We start from the raw sequence: 21817 nt of genomic DNA on the forward strand, positions 1-21817 counted from the left end.
TAGCCCAAATAGAGGTGACGTTGCTTATGACATTTATTAACTGGGTGCCTACGTGTACCGTGCTTTTTAAGTCGTGTCAATCTCATTTGTAGAAGTGGTATATAGTGTGAAAGTTAGAAGTTGCGATTCTGTTGAACACTGCTTTTTGTTTTGCTCATTCCAACGGTGTATACTAAACTTTCATTGTTCTCTTTCTAAATTATTCACAAGATGGTAAGTATTTTATATAAGCTACAAAAATTATTCATTTTATTCACGGCTGCGTTTATATAGCCTGCTTCTCCAAGTGCTACCAATGTGGGATCTGGAGGAAGATCTCCATCAAAAGCTGTAGCTCCTAGGTCTTCTGCAGGAAGTAGTGTGAGGCAAAGGAAAACTACAACCACAACGACCACAGCAAGAAGAAACACAGGTGCTGGTACTGGTGGTATGTGGCGTTTTTATACAGATGATTCTCCTGGTATTAAAGTGTAAGTACAACATACATTAGTTTTCTATTAGTATCAAAAAACTGATGGTTTTTCCTATGAAAAATCTATTATATTTTTTGATTGTAGTTCAGTACAGTAACATATTTGTAAAACACTACTTATATTATATATATATGAACAAATTTATTGGTTGAAACCTTGCATAAATTAGCTATTTTGATGTTATTGAATCCCAATTTTTGATGTAAATGTTTCCATTTATATCAATTATAGTTTTGTACCTTCCATATGTTCGTATAATTGATTATTACATTTCTAAATGAAAATATTGATAAGATTTTGAGTTTTCTGATAAAAAAAATGGTATTGCTAATTGGAAGCACTTAAGGAATGCAGTATTTTTTCAAGTATGTTTTGTAAAAGTAAATACTCCATCATTCATAAATATATAGCAAGATAGGGAATATTGGATGAGAGTTTTAATAAAAGATACATATTAATGCTTATTCTAAATTTCAAGGGCCTGAAAAAAGGATAATTGATTGCAAATTTGCGGACTTGTGATATTTATCAACTTCACAAACTTCCGACAAATAATTACTATAATATGAGGAAGTTTCTAGATATTTATATTTTGTAAGAATTGCTTTTATTCAAGGGTTTTCGTCGTGATTATCATTATTTTCCTATTGTTCGTCATCAAATGTAGAGAGTATAGTATTTCAAGCTTAATTCTGTTTCAATGTGATATGGTTATAATCTAACCTCCACTGAAGCATCCCCTAGCAAGTTCATTTCAAACCTGTTCGAATTGATCTCTACTTTATATTAATTACATTTGAAGAGTCATTTTGCCTGTAGATACAACTATTGGTTTATCATGATCTATATCAAAACTTTTTTCCTTCAAAATATTACTGGCTTCAGGAGACCCCTTACTCCTGATACATTTCCGCCCTATTTTCAATACTTGCAAGAAAATGAATTCTAAAGAAGAAAATTTACGTAGATCTTTGTTGAGTCCACCTTGTACCCTTGCGGGTTCACCTAGACCACTTTGGGAATCGCTGATCTAAATTGAATTGTATTGTTATTTATGGTTATATATGCACTCAACAATAATTCTTATATCTTTCACAAATTGTTTTAGGTATGTTTGATGATGATGATTATTGCAAATTTTTGTAGATAGGAATTTCTTAACATTATAGTTAACAATTTGCCTTTTATCTTGTTTTTATGATATTCTAACTTTATAATTTACCTCCAACGTATTGGGTTTGTTCATTTATTTTGTGAAAGCCATTTCAACTTGGATTTATTATTTATTAAAAGGAAAAAGTATATTTAGACTCACGGAGATGTGAGGAGAATATTCAGATTTTTGAACATACTGCCTATTTATTATAAATTTTTCAAATAGATTAAATTGGGGTATGCAGCAGAGATTAATTTTTTTTATTTGGTTTCAGGGGCCCAGTTCCAGTTTTAGTAATGTCTTTGTTATTCATTGCTTCAGTATTTATGTTACACATCTGGGGAAAATACAGCAGAAGCAGTTCATAGATGATAAATACTCATCATCATTCCATCTTCCACCTATTTAATGCATTTTTTGAATTGTACATTTTATATTGTTATAAGTATAAAAGTCTTTTTGATTTATATATTTTGTAAATTTAATGAAAACTACAGACTTTGTAAAATTTTATTATGAAACATTTACATACTTTTGTGTAGTTGTTACATTTTGTATTTATTATAGAATTACACATTATTATTTTCTGTTATTTCTGGAAAATTGAAATAGAGCAAAAAATGCATTCATACAAAATTAATTTACAACAATGTACATTCTGTTGTTTTTTCATAAACATATAGAATTAGGGTATATAATAAATAAGATTTATATTTAATAAAGGATATATATTTTATTATTCAAAAGTTTGTTTTCTAAGATACAAAATTGTGCATTAAAGAAAACAGATGTACTCAAATGTTGCCTTTATGATTTTAATCGCTCCAGTTTCTTCAAAAATTTGATACTGTATTTGGATCACACCAAAATTGAGATACAACTTATCAATGGTCTTCTTACAGAGAGCTAGTTCTATAATGATTTGTCATTGTAAGGTCGCTAAAGTGTCTTTTTTATTTTAGGTTCTTAAATGTCCCTTTTTTTGCAAATTGGACCCCAAGTGAATTTTGTATCAAAGATTGTATGATTTTATTATATATATTTACCACAATGCCGCATACTTTTAATTTGAGGATCGTGCTGAGAACCACTTTTTTTTCATTTATTTATGATTGCCAGATGGAATTAAACATAAATTGTATGATTGGAAGTCCTCATTTACTCATCGTGTCATTACAAATATATGTGTTAGTAAACTTTTAACTAACACTTCTCTTGACCTCAATTCCCAAGATAATGTGTGGATATCTTTAATAGGGGTTGTATATACCAGTATTAGACAGTTTCAATCTGAAGCAGAAATAAAGTCCACCGTCATTGAAACCTGGGACTTGATACTGCCCTCAGTAATTGGTAAATGATATTCCAAATTATACCCAAACTTTGTGAATATATTGACTATTAACGGTATTTCTATGGGACACTTTTCCTCTATTTTTTGACACATTCAATTTTTTTCTGTCCACATAGCAGGAAGTGAGTTATTCCTTTTTCATAAGTTTTTTGTACAGACTTTCTTAACAGGTTTGTTTCCCGATTTGTTTTATTTCCAGTTATGACACACAATCAAAGTGGTGATTTTCCAAAAACACTTTATAATAAGGTATGTGGAGTTATATATCAAAAGAAGAGCATTTTGAACTGAGTGAAATGACATCACTCCTATCTTTATATATATGGTGATTCCAAATTGTCTGTTACGTTTTTTTGGTGGAATTTGGGAACTTCATGGCCAAAATTTTTAAACCGTTTCGAGATATTTGAAAAAAAAAATTTTCTCTATCTCTATGAGGACAACCTTCATACCAAATTTCGTTACATTCTGGGGGGGTCGAGTTTATACCCCGTGTTGATTTGATATGGAGTGACCATTGTATTAACTCAAATTTCATGAATAGTTTCTACATCTTTTTATTTTAATTTGAAAAAATATATAAATTCACTCTAAGCATACATTTTTTTGATTGCCTCACTGTAATATTGTTCAATGGCTTTTCTCTTTAATTTCAAAGTGGCTGTCACTAATCCACTATCTGGTGTCCAAACTTCTTTTACTAATGTGATCCTTTCTGGTATTTCGAATTTTTCTAGCATCACTAAAATCCGTAATTGTTAATGTTAATTAATATAAATTCAATTATAAGGAAAAAAAATTATCAATCAAACATATTTACTGATGAATTATATAGAATTAAAAAAATGTATAATCATTAGATTGGTACAAAAAAATGACTATTTTTTAACGATACTGTGAGAATATCATTCATAATGATAAAAAACATTATTATTAAACTTTGAGTTGTTAATAAAAATATTTAGGGGTGTATCGTTACGACTATTGATTTGTCAACAGTAATTGCATTTTTTACTCAAAACTCTTCAATCTTTTTTTGGCCCAGTCTAATAATCATTATTCATTATTGAAAATTTCAACAATTTGCGTTGTACAAAAGTGTGAAAAGTTGTCAATGGCGTAAATCAAATTTGGCGCTTCCTATAAAATTGACACTGATTCTCATGTGGCGCCACCCTTATTTAACACATTCAATGAACACTGTCTATATATAAAAATTGTAGTCAATTTCCACCGGTAGCATAAGAGTCAAATATATATCCACGATTAAAATAATATTCAGTGAATAAACCATAGTAACGGGTGGCGCAAAAAGAACGCATGAATTTGAGTTGAGTAGTGTGACTAGGAGGAGGGGTGGGGGCGGGTTGTTTTGTAGGTTAGGGCGTCCAGTTTTAGTAGCAATAGCGCAGTGAACCGTGGAGCATCGCGTTTTCGTTGTTGAATATTTCTTCAAAAGTAATGAATCTGTTATTAATGTTCAACGGCTTTTCGTTGGGTTGCCTCTTTTCGCACAACTGGATCAGTTACGAAGGAAAAGTCGTCTGGTCGTGCTTGCACGGCGCGAACTCCACAAAATGTCGACATAGTTAGGGCGTCAGTTCGCCGCTCCACTAGGGTCCAATGGACAAAGTCATAAATTGGATAATCTAAATATTTTATTTATCAGTGAATCTAAATGTTCTTGATTTTAGGTCTCTTATGTTTTAAAATTAGTTTTTTTTGATAACTTTTAAAAGAAAGATAATTTTATTCATGTGAGTCCATTTTGTATGTAATCAAAATAAAGCAAATTAGTATATAAAGCTGATGCGTTCTTTTTGCCCCACCTTGTATAAATAAATTTTTAAATACATACCATGTTTAGCATGTTTTTTAATTTGGACTAAAATATCTTTAGTTATATTCTGATCGTCGCAAAGTTCCTCGAACGTCTTATTTAAATTAAATTTGCTGGCAGCTAAATTTAATAATCTTTCTTGATTAGCTACTACTAAAGCTACGCAAAATGATTTTGTTGGTTCTGCAATAATGCAAACACAATCGATAATAGAACAAGTTGTTAATTGCGATTCGATTTTTCCTAATGATAAATACTCTCCAGATTGTAATTTGACTAAGTCTTTATTCCGATCTAAAACAGGATAATTCGTATTATTCCATGTTAAAAACATAAATTATACAGTGTAAACTGCTTACCTTCGGTCTCTGAAGATGATAATTTGGTTATCGAAACGTGTGTCAGACAGAATAATTTTCTGAGCGTTAAAGGCCGTTTGACATGATGAAGTTTAGCTTATTGTTTCATGTAGTATCTCGCACTTGCAACATTATCGGATTGATGTCATTTTATTACGTGCAAGCTGCAATTCTAGGGAGAAATCTAGTTACTTTTGACTCAACAGAGTGAATCTGGTGAAACTCTATCCATCACACTCCAAAAGCAAAGTAGCAGAAGTTTTAATTATTGCTAGTGATGCACTAACCACTTTTTTCTTGTTTACTTTACCTAGTTTTGTTATTTTCATTGACCTTGCAATAAATTGCATGCAATTTCTTGCACGTTGTCTTGCATCATGTCAAGCGGCCTTAATATGACGTTCAATTTAAGAAATTAGTTTAATTATATGTTCGCGCTAATTTTTAAACAAAATATTTTACAAAGAAATTGAACAAATTTAAAATTCATATGATTTAACAAAACCTTTTTGTATTAATTTTTATTTTAAGGTTATATTATTAACTTAAGATTACCTATAATTCTTAAAGATCCGTCTGAATCGAATTCCCCAATATCTCCAGTTCTAAACCATCTAACACCATTTTCTTCAAAGAAATCTTCATTGGTTTTTTCAAAATTTTTGTAGTAACCCTTACTCACAATATCTCCACCTAATAAAATCTCTCCTCTCGGATTTGGTTTATCGGTTACGTAATAACCACCTTCATCCCAATTAGTTAACCGTACAAGAGCTGTTGTCATGGGAGGACCCACACGACCATATCTTATATCATAATCTAATAAATGTATACAAGATAATTGATTAACACTCACAACAAATAAAACAATTAGGAAAGGTACATGCTTTTAATAATTATATGGAGATTTCTTTCATGAATAGCATATATTGGGTCAAAAATGCACTTCTCTGAGCATTTTATAGCAATTTTGCCTGTATTTTATGCTTGGGAAAAACGGTTTTCCATTGTTTGATTTATTGTGTCTACAATCCAGTTCAAGACATTTATCCTAAGAACATCTTCGGGAGATTAAGAAACTCTTTCATCGCTACATTTTTCTCCGACCATTTTCTTTACTCCGCTTGATTTTGAAATTAAGTTAATCAACAAATCTTTCAAATCCTCTAATTTTGAGGACGCCTCAACATTTTCATTTAATTTAGTAACGAACGTCTTTGCTGCATCTAGGGTTTCATCGAACCTGTATCTGAGATTCAGTCTTACTATTGTTGACTCTATTAGTCTCCAGGCTTGAGCAAAGTCAAGGTTTTTCGTTTGATAGTCTGATAACGGTGTAATTACTTTGGATATCTGCAGAAAATTAATTGCAATAACTATTGTCTCGAAGTCTAGGAATTTAGTAATCAGTCCTGTAGTTTTGCTCTTAATTGTAGGGTTAAACTCAGCTGATAAGGAAATCTTTTGTGAGATGATGCAGTTAGTTCACAAAAGACATTTTTTCTTTGGGAGCGGTCAAAAGTGTTTAACGTCCAGTTTTCAATTCTGTCAAATATTTTCCCGGTGGAAAGACTTCTACCGTTTTTTTCTCGTTTCGACAAACTTCGATTTAAACGTTACCGGCGGTTAGGGGGTAGTTTAATCTTCAGTTTAACATGAAACGGAGGATCCGAACGTAACTTTCTCAAATTGTTCGCATTTTTACGATATTATAAAGGGTTTTGGTAAAGTGATTGAAAATTTCCACTTTATATTTGATGAACTCGACGACGATGTTGAAGAAATTATCAATATTGTCGACGTGCCGAGAAAACTAGCGAATCTTTAAATCGTCCCTTCTATTATTTCATTTTGTTGTGGTTTTAACATGACAGGTTTTGTTATTTTCATCATTAAATTCCCTTGCAAACTCTTCTTAACCTTTTCCCTTTTCCTTCCAAGTTACCGCGTCACTCTTTTTGGATTCGATTGTTCTTTTATATTTCTTCACAAGGTTAGCCAATAGTACTACTCCATTTTCAGAGAAATTGAAGATCTTTCTTGTTCTCTTTTGTTTATAATACTTTCTTAAGCAATTCAATTTCAAAACAAATATCGGAAAACTTTTGGTTATATTTCCGCGCAAGTAACAACTGACAGAAAAATGTCTGCTCAACTGTGACCTTTAAAACAGAGCAATCTTGTCAATTCTTGATTTAAACTGGAGTTTAAACCATAGTTTAATCTCCATTTTTACCCTAGGTTGAAAAATTGGCCCTAAGAGTAAAAAATAATGCAATTGAAGCTGTTGATACACAAAAATCGTAATTGGCAGTGCAGGGGGACACGTCCCGCTGTTCCTTCAGGCCAGCAAGATCTTATTTTTCTAGTTCATATTATAATCAAACAAATAAAACCTATTTAAACTTACTATCTTGGTTGGTTCCACAAGCTGTGGTTTCGGTCAATCCATATCCTTGGATCAAATCTACACATAAACAAGTTTTTATTAATTCGTGAGTTTCTGGTGTTAAAGGAGCTCCTCCTGCAGCTATTAACCTCAATTTACCTCCAATTATGTTTCTCGTAGCCTTAAAAATTATTCTACAAAAATAAATCATTTGAAAACAAGAATTATTTAATGTTGAATCATACAAATTAACAAAAACATATGTGAATTGTTAGAAATGAATATTTGGAACCGTTGGTGGTGGTCAGACACTGATGGCAAACTAGATAAAAATCAATGAATATGTCATTGCAGATTCATTTTTTGCATTCACATTTGAATATTTTTCCTGACAACTTAGGAAGTATGAATGATGAACAAGGGAAGCGTTTTATATATAAAAAGCGTTAAATGTCCATTGAACAACAAGAAGCAAGAAACGGGACCGCAAAAAGTATTGAACATAATGAACGCCAGAGCAGAAAAGCTATTCGAGGAACTGGAAACACATCCGAACCAGGGACCAAGGGAACTCAACTATTTTTACTTCTTCACAAAGATGGTCATTGACAAATATAAACTCGTGGCCATAAATAACGTACCACCCTTTATTCCAATATCAAAAACTAAAATGTTAAATCTTTTGGGTTCCTTTTTTTTGTATCTCACAATGTTAGGGATAAACGTAACAAAATTTCTTATCAGCAAATAACTGTTTTTGTGGTTCCTTCAAATTTTAATTTTATGCATATTTTAATGTTTCTTTCATTCTATTATACCAACTTGCGGACAGCAGTAATTTAAGTCAATCAAGGTGTGTTAAAGTCGAGACTAGTTGAACAAAAAATGAATAGAGTTAGGCAGTTAGTGAACGCGAAGCTGAAAGGATAGCCGTGTTAGTTGAACAGGGACAAAGTTATCGTGAAATGGCAAGTCTGTTTGGCGTACACCACACAACCATCGGCAGATTGATGCAAAGATTTGCTGGTCTACACAGCAGAAGAGCTCTTCAGGCACCTTTGCTAACCAGGCTGCATCGTGCTGCTAGACTAATATCTGCAAGGCAACATTAAGATTGGAATTTAGAAAATTGGTGCAAACTTTTACTTACTGATGAGACAAGAATCAGTCTAACAGGTCCAGATGGACGTAATCAAATTCAAAGTCGGTGAGGAGAAAGATTCGCGCAGTCTTGTATCTTTCCCAGGGAGCCGTTCCAAGAAAAGTCTATCATGTTTTGGGGAGGAATTTGTTTTGATGCCTGCACAGAATTAATGTCTCTTTCTAGACCCGTCCTTAACACAGCAAGATACATCACCGACATTCTTGAAAATCACGTCGTTCCGTTAGGGCCATTTATTGGTGATGATTTTCGTTTAATGCACGATAATGCTAGACCACACGTTGCGGCAGATGCTCTGAATTACCTACCGAAGTAGGAATTCATACCCTGGACTGGCCACCAAGAAGTCCAGATATAAATCCTATCGAGCATGTATGGGACATTTTAAAACGCCGCATTCGTCGTCGAAATCCATCTCTTCAAAATTTAAATGAGCTTGAGCAAGCGGCATTAGAGGAATGGGAGAACATACCTCAAGAAGTGATACAGCACCTAATTGAAAGCACACCCGGGAGAATGTTAGCAACAATTACATCCAGAGGCGGAAATACACGCTACTAGCGTTTTAAAAAAAGGAACATTATTGTTTAGAATGCAAGTTTCATTTTTAAGAAAATTTGGTTTTATTGCAATGTTTTTATTTTTATTTTTTGACTTATTAAAAATCACTCAAAATTACTACACATTTCTTATTATTGCGTCAAAATGATTGAAAAGAAGTTTAACATTAGCAATGTTAGTTTAAATTTATTAAACAAAATAATATTTTCAGAAATCGGGGTGGTACGTTTTTTTTGACCACGAGTGTATTTTCTGTTCTATTCTCACTCCATTGATGAAATCAAAAATCAACAAATGAATGTATAATGCGAGATATTTAGGATTATACCGACCTGTCTGTTATAGGCGTTGAAAAACCTCGTTTTGTCCATTTGATCTTATAGTTATATCCAAAATTAAAAAATACTTTTTGTACCATACTACCCTGGCGGACTTTTTCTCGAATTGCTTTAGCTATCCGATCTAATATTAACTAAAATATAAAATATTTTCAGTTAATACAGTGAAACCTCTCTAACTCGAAACTCAAGGGACAAGCAATCTATTTCGAGTTAAAGGAGTTTCGAGTAAGGGAGACTTCGAGATGAAATAAATTTACAGAGGTTAACATTGTTGTCAATAAAAAAATTTTACACAGTTTAATAAAAAAAATCAGTTATTTTTCTTTGAGATTGAGAATAAGAGATTGAAGATCTATGATATTATCGATGCTATGTAGAGATGAAACAAATATTATCATCAATTTCTTCTCATCTCTCTAAATACGTTCTCAATGTATCAAGGACACGTTTCGCATCATGACTTATCACAGAGTGTAGTATGTACTTCGTTTTGTCATCAGAATGTTGTAATAATGTCAGAATCAGTATAGAGTCCGTACGCAGAAATACCATCATCAAAATTAACAAACTCATCGAAAGTCATAGGTTGTCGAATACTGAAGAGCGCAGTAACTAAAGACCATTGCTGCTGGATGTTCGAATAAATAAATAAAGAGGTGACATCTGCAAAACCCGATTTTTTGAAGCAATTGGCGATAGTATTTTGACTAACATTCTTCCATGCTTTATCTATGAACCTAGCTGCATGTAGAAGTGTAATACTTGACTTTTGTTTTTCTTTTTTTACAAACTCCTTTCGGTAAAAGCACTTGAAATTTCCAATGATTCCTTGATCAAGGGGTTGCAGTCTTGAAGTGGTATTTTGTGACAAAAACTGTACAGTAATATTTTTCAAAGGCGGCAAAGTAGTCTGAGCACTGCAATTATCAATAAACAGTAAAATTTTTCGCTTTTGTTGCTTCATTACAATAACCATTCAGTGAACAAGTCGTACTACTAGGAATGCCTTTTGCTATGTCTTGTTTACTCTTTCACTTCGATCCAAAGCTTCAATAATCTTAACTTTATCAAGAATGCTCAGACATTTAAGTTTTCTCTTAACACCCTGCCATGACGGTAGTCGAAATGTAAATACCGACGCCAACTCATACGTACGTATATTTATACGCCTTTACATTTTCGCATTTCGAGTTGCAGAGGGTTGTGATCGTCCCTTCGAGTTATAGAGGCTATTAGTACTAAATATTGAAAAATAAAGAACACAGGTTGTGATTTTACATGATTTACGTGATTTTTTCGAGTTTGAGAGGTTTTCGAGTTAAGGAGGTTCGAGTTAGAGAGGTTCCACTGTAGTTGAGTAACACTGATAAAAATAAAAACGTTAACTACCATTACAAAAGAACCGTGGCACACAAAGAAGATATTCATTTAGAGATTAGATAATATTATGAAGTATATTTGACTATTCTGATTATATTTTGAATAAGTTAAATTGGGTTATACATTTTCTCTTAAATAACTGTTGACACTTACTGGTACACTGGTCATAAATGTTGGTTGCAAAATTGATGCATCTCCTTTACTTCCTCTTTTAATTTTACTTGAACCATCTATCATAGTAAGAGCACTCGAATAACCAATTTTTAAACCCATAAAAATACAACCACTCTCCACTAAAAGTTCAAACACATGGGCAAGTGGCAAATAACCCATTATCACTTCATTCGGATACATTTTGGTAGAGTCGGTGAAGGCTTTAACAGATGCAATCATGTTTCTGTGGGTGAGCTGAACGCCTTTAGGAACTCCCGTTGAACCACTTGTGTACATTATTATGGCTATGTCATCAGGTGTAGCTTGAATTGTCTCTAAACAATAATAAAGATGCCTTTCAAGTATCTTAGTTAATTAACACTAATTTCAAACTTTTGAATCTTATATTCATGTATCAATTTTGGAAACGGTATATTATTATCTTTCCAGAATAAAGTCGCTCTATTTCTAACCTTCTGGAATTCTTCAATTTTTTAAGAAAACAGTATAAATATCTAGAAGAAGATAATTTTTGATATAACGAACAAGAGCATCAATTTCTCATGGTTAAAATGGGAATAGATTTTGCAAATATACACTATGAGTATAGCGCAGTGTGCGCAAACTTATAAGCCAAAGAGCCAAATATGCAAATTAAAACGATTAAAAAAAATTGAGAGCCAAATCTGTTTGTAAATGTAGTAAACATTAATCATAATTTTAGAGATTCATTAAATTATGGGTACATTGAATAAAATTTAATTTCATATCTAATATTCATTGATAAAAAATAATTTGATATCTAATAAAGTATCCATATAAACACTACTTAATACGAAGAATGTTCTTGTATTTTCTTTGAAAATTTGCTCAAGTCTGGTTTGTAGGTTGTTTTTAATTTTAGGCACATTTCCAGGTTCTCATCTATGAGACGACTTCTTTGGTTTTAAAAAGATTTATACTTGAAAATGATTATTCGTATGAATACGTTGAGCCGAAAAGGGAAATAACAGCAAACGCGAGTTTTTTCGCTGATCATAAGCATAAGGAATACTATTCCAGGCGTTGGAATAGATCATGTCTTCTTTCTCCAGGTTTTTTAAAGTAGACCAATTGTGTTGAGAACTTAGTTCACATTTTTTCTTCTCCAATACTCCCAAATCGACACAAACTTGTTCAAACTTAGATCTCTATATATCCTTTTTTTTCAAATCCAGTAATTGTATTTCAAAGTTACCAATGTCGAGCCAAAAGGAGAAAATTCTAAATCTGTTATTGTAGCATTAAGAGGGTTTTTGACGAATACTAAGGTCGATTTTGGCTTCCCTCATATTTAAAACGGTTGTTTTAAAATAGTATTTGTCAATAGAGAAATTATTTTCTTGGCGATGCTTCCTCAGACTCGGAAAGTGATATAATGTTTCTCTTTCAAAATCCTGTGCAAAAAGAAATTATTTTCGAACAAAACGACTTCTTCCAACATCAAAAAAATTGTGTTCTCCTCCCCTGGAAGTTTATGATTAAGCTGATTTAGATAAGAAGTAACATCTACCATGAAATAAAAGTTTTGGATCCACAAATAAATGCTATATTGTATACTGTTTCGATTAATATATATATATAATAATCGACATCAGTCAGGTGTGCTGATATTAAATGACCGTACATAATATTAACCGGCTTTTTCGTTCACGGATAATATTAGAGCCCGGGCAAGACCGTAGGAATCTTCTATCAGAGCCACACTCAAGAGTTCAATGAGCCGCACTTTGCCGGCCTATGCTATAGCGAATAGATAGTGGAACCAATGCACAGACTTTTTGTTTGGTACAAAATCTTACTCTTACTGTTGATTATCCAGTTGCTTAGTTTATGTACGGTTTAAATGTCCCATTATCAGTTCAATGACGTAACTTATCACTATTATCAAACACAGCTCTTATTATTGCTCCATTTTGTTCAATTGTATAAATACCGCCTTTTAAGAAATTCAGAAATACATAAGAAACATGTTTGACTTCGCAAATGCAATCTCACAACTTTAAGCAACGCGCACAGTAACAGAATCAATATTACTAGAATATGATTAGAATATTGGCGAGAAATCCAACGTTCACAATCCACATGATCCCACGATTCAATCAGGATCCACTAGCAGAATGTTGTAGCATGGGATTGATTCGGATATAACCATGACTCGGCTATAGCCAGATCACAAGCAACTCATGGTTGCCAAACCAAACCTAGCAGTGAGCTACCAACAATTACCCAGCAAGCTACCAATAGCTCGTAATCGACTGTTTGGTGGTGACCACTATTGTAGTAATATCAATTTGATTAGTTCTTTATGAATGAAATTTTGCATTATAGAAACAAATTCGTATAATAATATTTTGAATTAGTATTGCAAAAAATACTACACAATTTTGATATGACTATTGTGTAGCTTAAACTTCTTACTCTTAATTTTGAGTTATATAATTCTGGTTTGAATTCAAGTAACCAGCAGCAAATATTTTTTTATAATGGTAGCTTCGTCATCGTTCTTCCATAATAGGTCTAAGGCCGGTTCCTTCTTCGATATTTTTCCTCATTCTGGCTCTAGATTGTCACTCCACCTCTTTTGTGGTCGACCTCCACTCCGTGTTCCAATTGGAGATTTGTTAATTGCTATTTTTTCCAGTCTAGAGTCTGTCAGTCGATTTAAATGCTGGTTCCATTGTTTATTACGTTGTAATACCCATTCGTTAATGTTATCTACATTACATAATCTTTTGATGTTTTCATTTCTTTCGTTTCTTCGTTTCGTTTTTGATATTTCTGGTCTTGTTTCTGATATATGAGTCAATATAGGTCTGATTGTCGCTGTGTGAATTCGTGCCTTTGTTTCTTATCTTGTCTTGCTTGTTCCACCATACTACGTTCTGAAGACATCTCGCGACCTTATTTGCTCTAGCTACTTGTCCTCTTACCTCCTCTTCTACGTCTCCATAACTGGTTATCAATTCTTCTAGTTCTAATTTGCATCTAAGGGACTCTTTTGTTGTTGTCATGCATATGGTTTTTCTAAAGTCACAAGTCACAATCTACTGTTTTTCTGTTAGATTAACGATATTTAATAATATTTAAAGATCATCTTCAATTTCGGCACATATCACGGCGTCATCGGTATAGCACAGGATTTTGATTTTTCTGTCACCCATTCCGAAATGATAATTAATAAGAGTAAATACTTACCAACATCACTGGCAGTTCCTAACTCCGTTACTGAGTTAAAAGATATAATCTGCAAACCAATTGCCAAATACTCAGTCCAATCTTCTTTATTCAAATTCCTCAACTGATCCTCCATATAAACAATCGTCTTCACTTTTGGAGTTAGTGGTAGGATATTCTTAAATTTAGCCATCAAATCAAAACTTGTAATTACGACTTGAACTTCAGTTTCGTTAATAGCATGAGCAATACCATCGATTCCTAATGTAGCGTAAATTGTTACAAGAGGAATGTTTTGTTTAAATGCACCGTGTACGGCTATCATCCATTTCGCTTGAGTTTCGGCCAAGATCGCGACGTTCTTTGTAGATTTTACTCCCAATTCTCTCAAACCTTTTCCGAAAAGCGATGCTAAGGAATCGACTTCTGTGAAAGATAACCATTTGTAGTTGCCTAAATCATACTAAAATTAAAATACTTTTGTTGAATCACTAATCAACATATTAGAGAAGATTTACCTTTTTGAAAACCCTACCATCGAGTTGTTTTTCATCTTCTTCTCTTAATGTCACTCTTGTTCCCAAACAGGGTTTATTATTATGTTTCTTACTGGCATATTCGAGTAATTTTGCCATTGTATCGATATTCTCCCTATCAAGCTCATAATGAGTTGGATAAGGCTTTTTTGTTGTTTTATAAGTAAGATATTTATCTCCCTTATCTATAATTTTTGCCTAAAATACGATAATGAAATGAATCGATGTGTATTGTATATAATTTTGAATTTATAGAAACCGAAAAATGTACCTAGAACATTGATAAACACAATGGAAAGTCTGTGTGTCGTCAGGAAGGAATCCCAAAGCTTCATAATGAAAATGGACTAAGACAGACAGGATCCCTTAGCCCTCTCTTGTATATAAAAGTTATAAATGATATAATTGATGCAATGAAAAGAGAATTCATGAAAGTAAGAATGGAATATTGTAGGTTAAACCCAATGTAATAGTAGGAAACCGCCTTTGCAGAGGACCTCATTATCTACCGAATGGAATTTAATAAATACCAAAGATATAGGAAAGAGGAGTACAGAATATTAATGTTGAAAATTCGAAACTGGAATACATTGGAGAAGAAATTTAACACAATTTTCTTCAACTTTTCACTCCTTAGTCATTTTTATGTGTTTTTATGATTAAGGTCTCTTTTGAAAAAATCTCGTTCTTCACTTGTTATTTTAAACTGATTTTCTATCGAAGGAGAAATGAAATGAAGAAAAATCATCATGGAAAAGAAAATTAAAACATTAACATAACTATAGAAGAGAAGGAAAGGTAGAACCGGAAATGATTAAGGAATGAAAGTACATAAAGAAGGAAGAAGCGATGCGAAAATAGATGAAAGAGTCTCGAAACTGTGTCACGAATTTTCAAGATCATTGATAAGCGAAAATTTAATCAACAGGAAAACCAAAATGACGGTAAATAGGGAAGTGAAAGTACTGACAAATAGAGGAAAAAACATTTAAATACATACAACGCAAGAAATGAAATTAAGTAGAGACAGAATTATAAACGAAAAAGTACTGAATTAATATCGGAAACAAGTTGAAATGATTGAGGAATGATAAATGATCAAATGAAGATCAACTAAAGCTATATGTGAGGCATGTTCAAGTAACAAATGGGAGAGAGGTAAACCTAAAAAAAACCTAGAATCAAGATATAGCGGAAATATTAGAAAGAAGAAGAAAACACGGCAAGCAATAACTATGACAAAGTTTAAAAAATAATGAGATTGTTCAGTCACTTTGTAGCTTCAGCTTTTCATTTAAAAAACATTGAATAACCCTACTTATTTCAATATTTTACTAGCTGGATTTCTGAGACAAATCATTTTAAAAGTTTAAAATGGATGTTACGCTCTCTGGCGACCATTTTGAAAATTTAAAAAAAAATTTTAACTTTCTCCGTAAAAATTGATTATTAGAAAAATCGATTAATATTTCTCTCTCGTGGTATGAAATGGTTTGCCTAAAATGTATTCGATCGAAAATTTCATTCTCTTTCAAAAAAAATTTACGTAAACCAATATTTTGGCCATGAGAGTCAGGCAAGCATTTTTTTAAAGTGTGTCATAAGGGAGGAAATGTCTCCTTCATTACGTAACATGATTATTTCTTATTTTATTCGTTTTAATGTTTACTTTAAGATTATCTTAGTTTTCGGGCTCAGAACTAGCCGGAAATATCCAGCAAACCAGCTTAAAATCCATTGACTCGGAACTCATTTTCGATAAATAAAATTATAGTCAATGAATATAATCTAGAATAAATGTTTCTCTGGAGAAATACTATTGTTTCATGATGATTATAATTATATAAATACAGAATGAAGTGTTTTATGTGTAATGCAACCACTAAGATTACTCCGTTTTTCTTGATCAAAGAAACTTCTAAGAAATGTCAAACCGTTTTACTCCTCATACAATTGAGAACTTTTAGTGATAGTGGTTATCATACTTCGTGCTAAAAAAACTTTATACCTATACTTGTTAATCATCGAGAAGAATATGATTTGTGGGCGCAAACCGTAAGTAAAAATTATAATCATTATGGAACAATAGTTTTGAACTATGAATTTTCATAAAACAAATTACATGCACGGTATGAGGGGACTTTTTAGATCAACATCTCCCGGACTATATCTACTATATCTACAATAAGATTCCACTGAAACTATATAATAAGAATCATGTATAGTTTTTCCAATATTAATTGCAGAAGACAGTTATGCGAAGAATATTTCATAAATACGCACGGCATTCATATCAAATTAAGAAATTAAAAATAATGTTTACTCCCCGTATAAAATACGGTAAACATCTAACAAATCGTCAGTCCACGTGGACCCTCATCTCCACAGTTTACCAATTAAAATATCGAATCGTAAACATAAATTCATTTCTATTGGCCGAAGCTGTCGGAAGGCGTATGTACACAATTTCTTCGAAATATTCCTGTTAGAAACAATCTGCTTCATTTGGAGAAATTTATTTAATTCATGAATTTCTTCAAATAAATAGAAATATGGCGTTCTTTAGACCATGGACCATGACAATAAAGACAGGTATGAATTTAATAATATTTAGATATATAATAAATTAAAAAAGGAAAATATTTAGCAATCTGATAATGCAATCATAATAAGAAAATCAGTCTACAAAACTGAGTAAAGAGGTTGTAGAACTCGTAAAGAAAGTTCTAACAGCAGACCGCCAAGAGCTTTGAAAAAACTGTATTGAACATGTTGAGTTGAAGAAGATGGTTATGTGGTATCACCCTCTTTACTACCCTTATAATTCAATCAAATGATGACTCAGACGATTCTGACTACAATTATTATTTATAAAGATACTTTGGAATTGAAATGTTTTTTTTGTTTTGTTTTATTTGCAAAGAATTTATTTTTCTTTATGGTTTTTCCTTTGAAATTTCGTTGGATGGATGGGGTACAAAACGGACTCAGTTCACGTCTCGTAGCCTGTTTAAACCAAACTCCCTTACAGGTAGGTACATTTTACTCGTCTATTTTCGTTTTATAATTTAATATTCAGTTGTAGCAAGTTAACGAGGTATAATAATGATTTTTTCCAAGTTCCAAGATATACATTTTATTTAAAGTATTTAAAAAAATAATAAATTTGTAAAATGAGGTATCTACGCCTATGGTGGATCACAAAATTGTCGCAAGTGTTGTTATATAAGTTTTTATAATCTGCAATTGATATTGGGAGAACTATAAAGCAAATGCTAAAATGATGTTTTAAAAATTCTTAAAAAATATATTTCACTTACCCTTTCTATAGTGGAAAGATAAAATCTTTTGATAGGGTTTTGTAATAAAAAATATAATGGGAAAGTGAACACATCATAAATAAATACAGCCACATACAAAAATGTGTAAATAATTCCAAACATATACTTATTTTTATTACTGAAACAAAGAAATGAATTTTGTTAGATAAATAACGAAAATATACACTATGAAAGAGATATTTTCAATGAATATTGTCTATTTAACGTACGAAACTATGAGAATCGAAAATTCCTAAGATGCCCGTATCCTGAAGATCGTGAACAATTATTTTAAAGAAAAAAACATGACCTATGTTATTTCGCAAAATTTATTATGTACGTAACATGAAAAACATTGCACAATGAATCATCTGTGTAGATTTATTTCAGTCGATTTCAACATACCTTGAACTACTTTTTACAAAAAAAAAATGTAAATAAATATAATCTATATTTTCTCTGTGCGTTAACTATAACATCGGTACTTATAAAAACATATTATATGTTATCATATTAATTAATGTACAATTATAAACATGTAGTAATTTGAAAAAATTATGAATCCGATAAGCCGGAAACAGTTTGATATCTATAATTAGGAGCACTATTTTGCATTTACCATTAATTGTAAAATTTTAAAACTAGGAGAAAATAAGAGTTTGATTTAAATAGTAATCGTGTAAAATTATAAATCTCATTCTGCTTTCACGAATCTCAGGATAGAAATATCGTGGTTTTAGATAAGAAGATTCATCAGAACTTTTCGGAAACTATAATTCTGGATCTAGTAAAACACCTATCAGCTGATTGCGAAACTTAACCCATGAGTTTCCAATGTCGCGTTATGTATTTGGTGGAAATATCAAATTTAAAACTCAATCTACAAAAACTTTATATTTATATCACTTTAGTTTAGAACATTAAATTTTGCATGTTTATAGTTTATATATTTATAGTTTTTCTGTGTCAATAAACATTTATTTAGTTAAGGAGTTTCATAATTCAAACACCAAAACGCTATTATTTATGTCGAAAATCTAGAAAGTAGAAAAACCACAATTAAACATAATTAACTAGGCTGCTCATAAGAATTAATCATAGAAAGAGAATTAGAGAATTAATAACTCTAAGATGAAATAAAAACAACCAATCAGCTGACTGCATTTTGTCACATTTATGATAGAAAGATTCTATAGTAAGTTTTTTACCAAATACCATTTTTAAATGGCCATTCCATAGATATAGTAATACTAGACTGGTCTAAGGTAGCTATCTTTGTTCCACTTTGCAATGGTTGGTGATATGAGATAAAAGAGTAGATAAATAGTATTGTGGAAGGAATACAATTCACATACAGTAACTTGTATCTCGTTCTAATATTGGAAAATGAATTTGATTGAATTCACAGTCTAGTATTTCTCTATCTATGGGCCATAGTCATATCCAAATTGAAGATTAGCGGTTCATTTTGAAAAAGGTTTCATCTGACTTTGTGACTGTTTCCGAACGATTTATAAACGATCAGTACGTGATCGTGAACTAAAACCGACTTGCGCACTTTCCTACGTGTCCTGTCAATGTCCTGTCGCTTGTCTATATATAACTTAATAGTTATTGTATTATATACTTGCGTGCATAGAAATCGGCCCACTGTAAACTTTTTATTTCAACTATATATTAATTTTAAATTATTCAACAGAACAAAGAAAAATATGTTTTAATGTAATGCTCTACTGCAACAATAAGCTCTGGTATCGAGTTTGGGGTAAGAAGTCTAGATCGACTTCTTCTTTTTAACCCATCCCATAGCCCATATCCATAACCCGAAAACTGAATATTGTAAGATTCTGGTGGTGTGCGGCCTTGCATTATCACGCATAAAGATAAATTCGTCTTCAATGTAGTTGACGTAAAACATGACATGGAATCTCCTCGATATATCTATCAGCCGATAAACCTCTTCTTCCGTTAACACGGTCGCCCCTACGAATGAACACAGGGTCGGTTCGTGCTCCTATTTACATCCCAGATCATGCAGGAACCACCTCCACAAGCACTCCGCTCTTTAAAGTAGCAATCTACAAATCGCTCTCTTGGTATTCTATACACTTTCTTTCTTGGATCGCTACCATGGAGCCATATTCTGGTCTCATATGAAAACAGAACAGAACTTCATTGTTCCAACGTTCAAATCAGATAATCCTGTGCATTTAGCATATGTGCTTGCCGATAAGCAGGATAAGTTTTGGACGAATCGGAGGTGTTTTAGGGATCAGGTTATTTTCTGCAGTCTTTGTTTTATAGTCCACTGACTAATAGTCACTTCTCGTACCTTACGGAACGGCATTAAGGTAACGATTTCTTAATGTTGTTGACACTATAAAGCGGTCATCACGAAAGGTTATAAATCGCCTTCTACCTGTTCCAGGTCGCCTATGGATCTATGATCTAGCAACGGCTCGCTGACCAAGTCCATTTTCGATTGAAGCAATAACTTGTTAGGCTCATAGTGGTGTATTATGCATTAAACTAACACACTTGAACACTATTGAGATCATAAAAACCGAATAATATGCCAATTTATATTGCAAACGCAATAATTTTAATATTGGACATATTTGTTATTTTCGTTGGAGTCACCACATAAACACGTTTCATTTATAAACATAAACGATAAGCCTGTTGATAAATTTGTACTCCCATTAAAACATATTAAATTGTCTTCCAAACAACATATTTTTTTTAGTTCTGGTGAATAATTCAAAAAATTTACAGTTAAAGTCAAAAGTTTATCAAAAGTTTAGAGTGGGCCGATTTCTATGCAATGTTTTCAATCAATTTCAATTTTTTTCCAATAAATCAAGCATATCTTCTAATAATGGATGAAAACTTTCAGTTGAAATGATTTAGAGTTGAAATTGAAAATAATCACAGAATTGAAAATAAAAAATACGTATTTTAGTCGCAATATACAAAGTCATCGTTTTATATATTACAGTTTAAAAGTAATTTGAGGTATTATTTAGTATTAAGAACATTTTAGAATGTCTAGAGAAATAGGAGTAGTGATATGATTGACACAAGCCGCTATTTTCACAACCAATTTTGACTAAAACTTTTATTTTTATCAACGACTAAACAACAGACTTAAGCCGTTCCGACCCAACCTTTTCCGGAATCGTTTGAAAACGGTGTAGAGTCGGGATTTGCGTACAAAAACAGACAAAGCAGTTTCTCAAAATCGTGGGTTGATTATTGAGGATAAATAACAGTTCAGAAACCTTCCAGAATTACTCTAGTGTAGACGAAGGATATGGTATGAATGTATCAATTGTAGATGAAATGAAGTATGTCCAATTAAAAAATTTATTATTAATTTTGACTCAAGAAGTTCATTATTGAAAATCTAAACGACTTGTATTAAATAGAACCTAAAAGAAATGTACCCTGATACTAATGTGGCACCTCTTTATTTAATACATTTGGGCGGACAATTTTTCATACATACATTGTTCTTACCGCTACCCTCCATAGGTTTCTTCGAAGAAACCTATGGAGGGTTAGGTTAGGTTATGTT

At 32.1% G+C, this 21817-nt stretch overlaps 2 protein-coding genes across 4 annotated transcripts in view; one reads left to right on the forward strand and one right to left on the reverse strand.

Annotated features, from left to right (window-relative positions):
* On the forward strand, positions 1-4788 carry LOC130903844 (protein transport protein Sec61 subunit beta). The gene is made up of 3 exons (XM_057816189.1): positions 1-213; positions 274-470; positions 1904-4788. The coding sequence occupies exons 1-3, from the start codon at positions 211-213 to the stop codon at positions 1995-1997; spliced, it is 294 nt and encodes a 97-aa protein (XP_057672172.1). The 5' UTR covers positions 1-210; the 3' UTR covers positions 1998-4788.
* LOC130903843 (long-chain-fatty-acid--CoA ligase 4-like) overlaps positions 3525-21817 on the reverse strand; it is a 25598-nt gene continuing 7305 nt past the window's right edge. For 2 of the 3 annotated variants that reach the window (XM_057816185.1, XM_057816186.1), the window contains 9 exons: positions 18241-18379; positions 14903-15118; positions 14406-14847; positions 11169-11503; positions 9627-9766; positions 7593-7765; positions 5738-6001; positions 4842-5117; positions 3525-3725 (listed from right to left, as the gene is read on the reverse strand). In XM_057816185.1, the coding sequence (XP_057672168.1) occupies positions 3574-3725; positions 4842-5117; positions 5738-6001; positions 7593-7765; positions 9627-9766; positions 11169-11503; positions 14406-14847; positions 14903-15118; positions 18241-18379 (2137 nt within the window). In that variant the 3' untranslated portion in view covers positions 3525-3573. Of the gene's footprint in view, positions 3726-4841; positions 5118-5737; positions 6002-7592; positions 7766-9626; positions 9767-11168; positions 11504-14405; positions 14848-14902; positions 15119-18240; positions 18380-20572; positions 20723-21817 lie in introns of those variants that run through there. The other variant, XM_057816187.1, reaches the window with a different exon arrangement.

This window comes from Diorhabda carinulata, chromosome 2 (genome assembly GCF_026250575.1).
Source record: "Diorhabda carinulata isolate Delta chromosome 2, icDioCari1.1, whole genome shotgun sequence".
NCBI lineage: Eukaryota > Metazoa > Arthropoda > Insecta > Coleoptera > Chrysomelidae > Diorhabda > Diorhabda carinulata.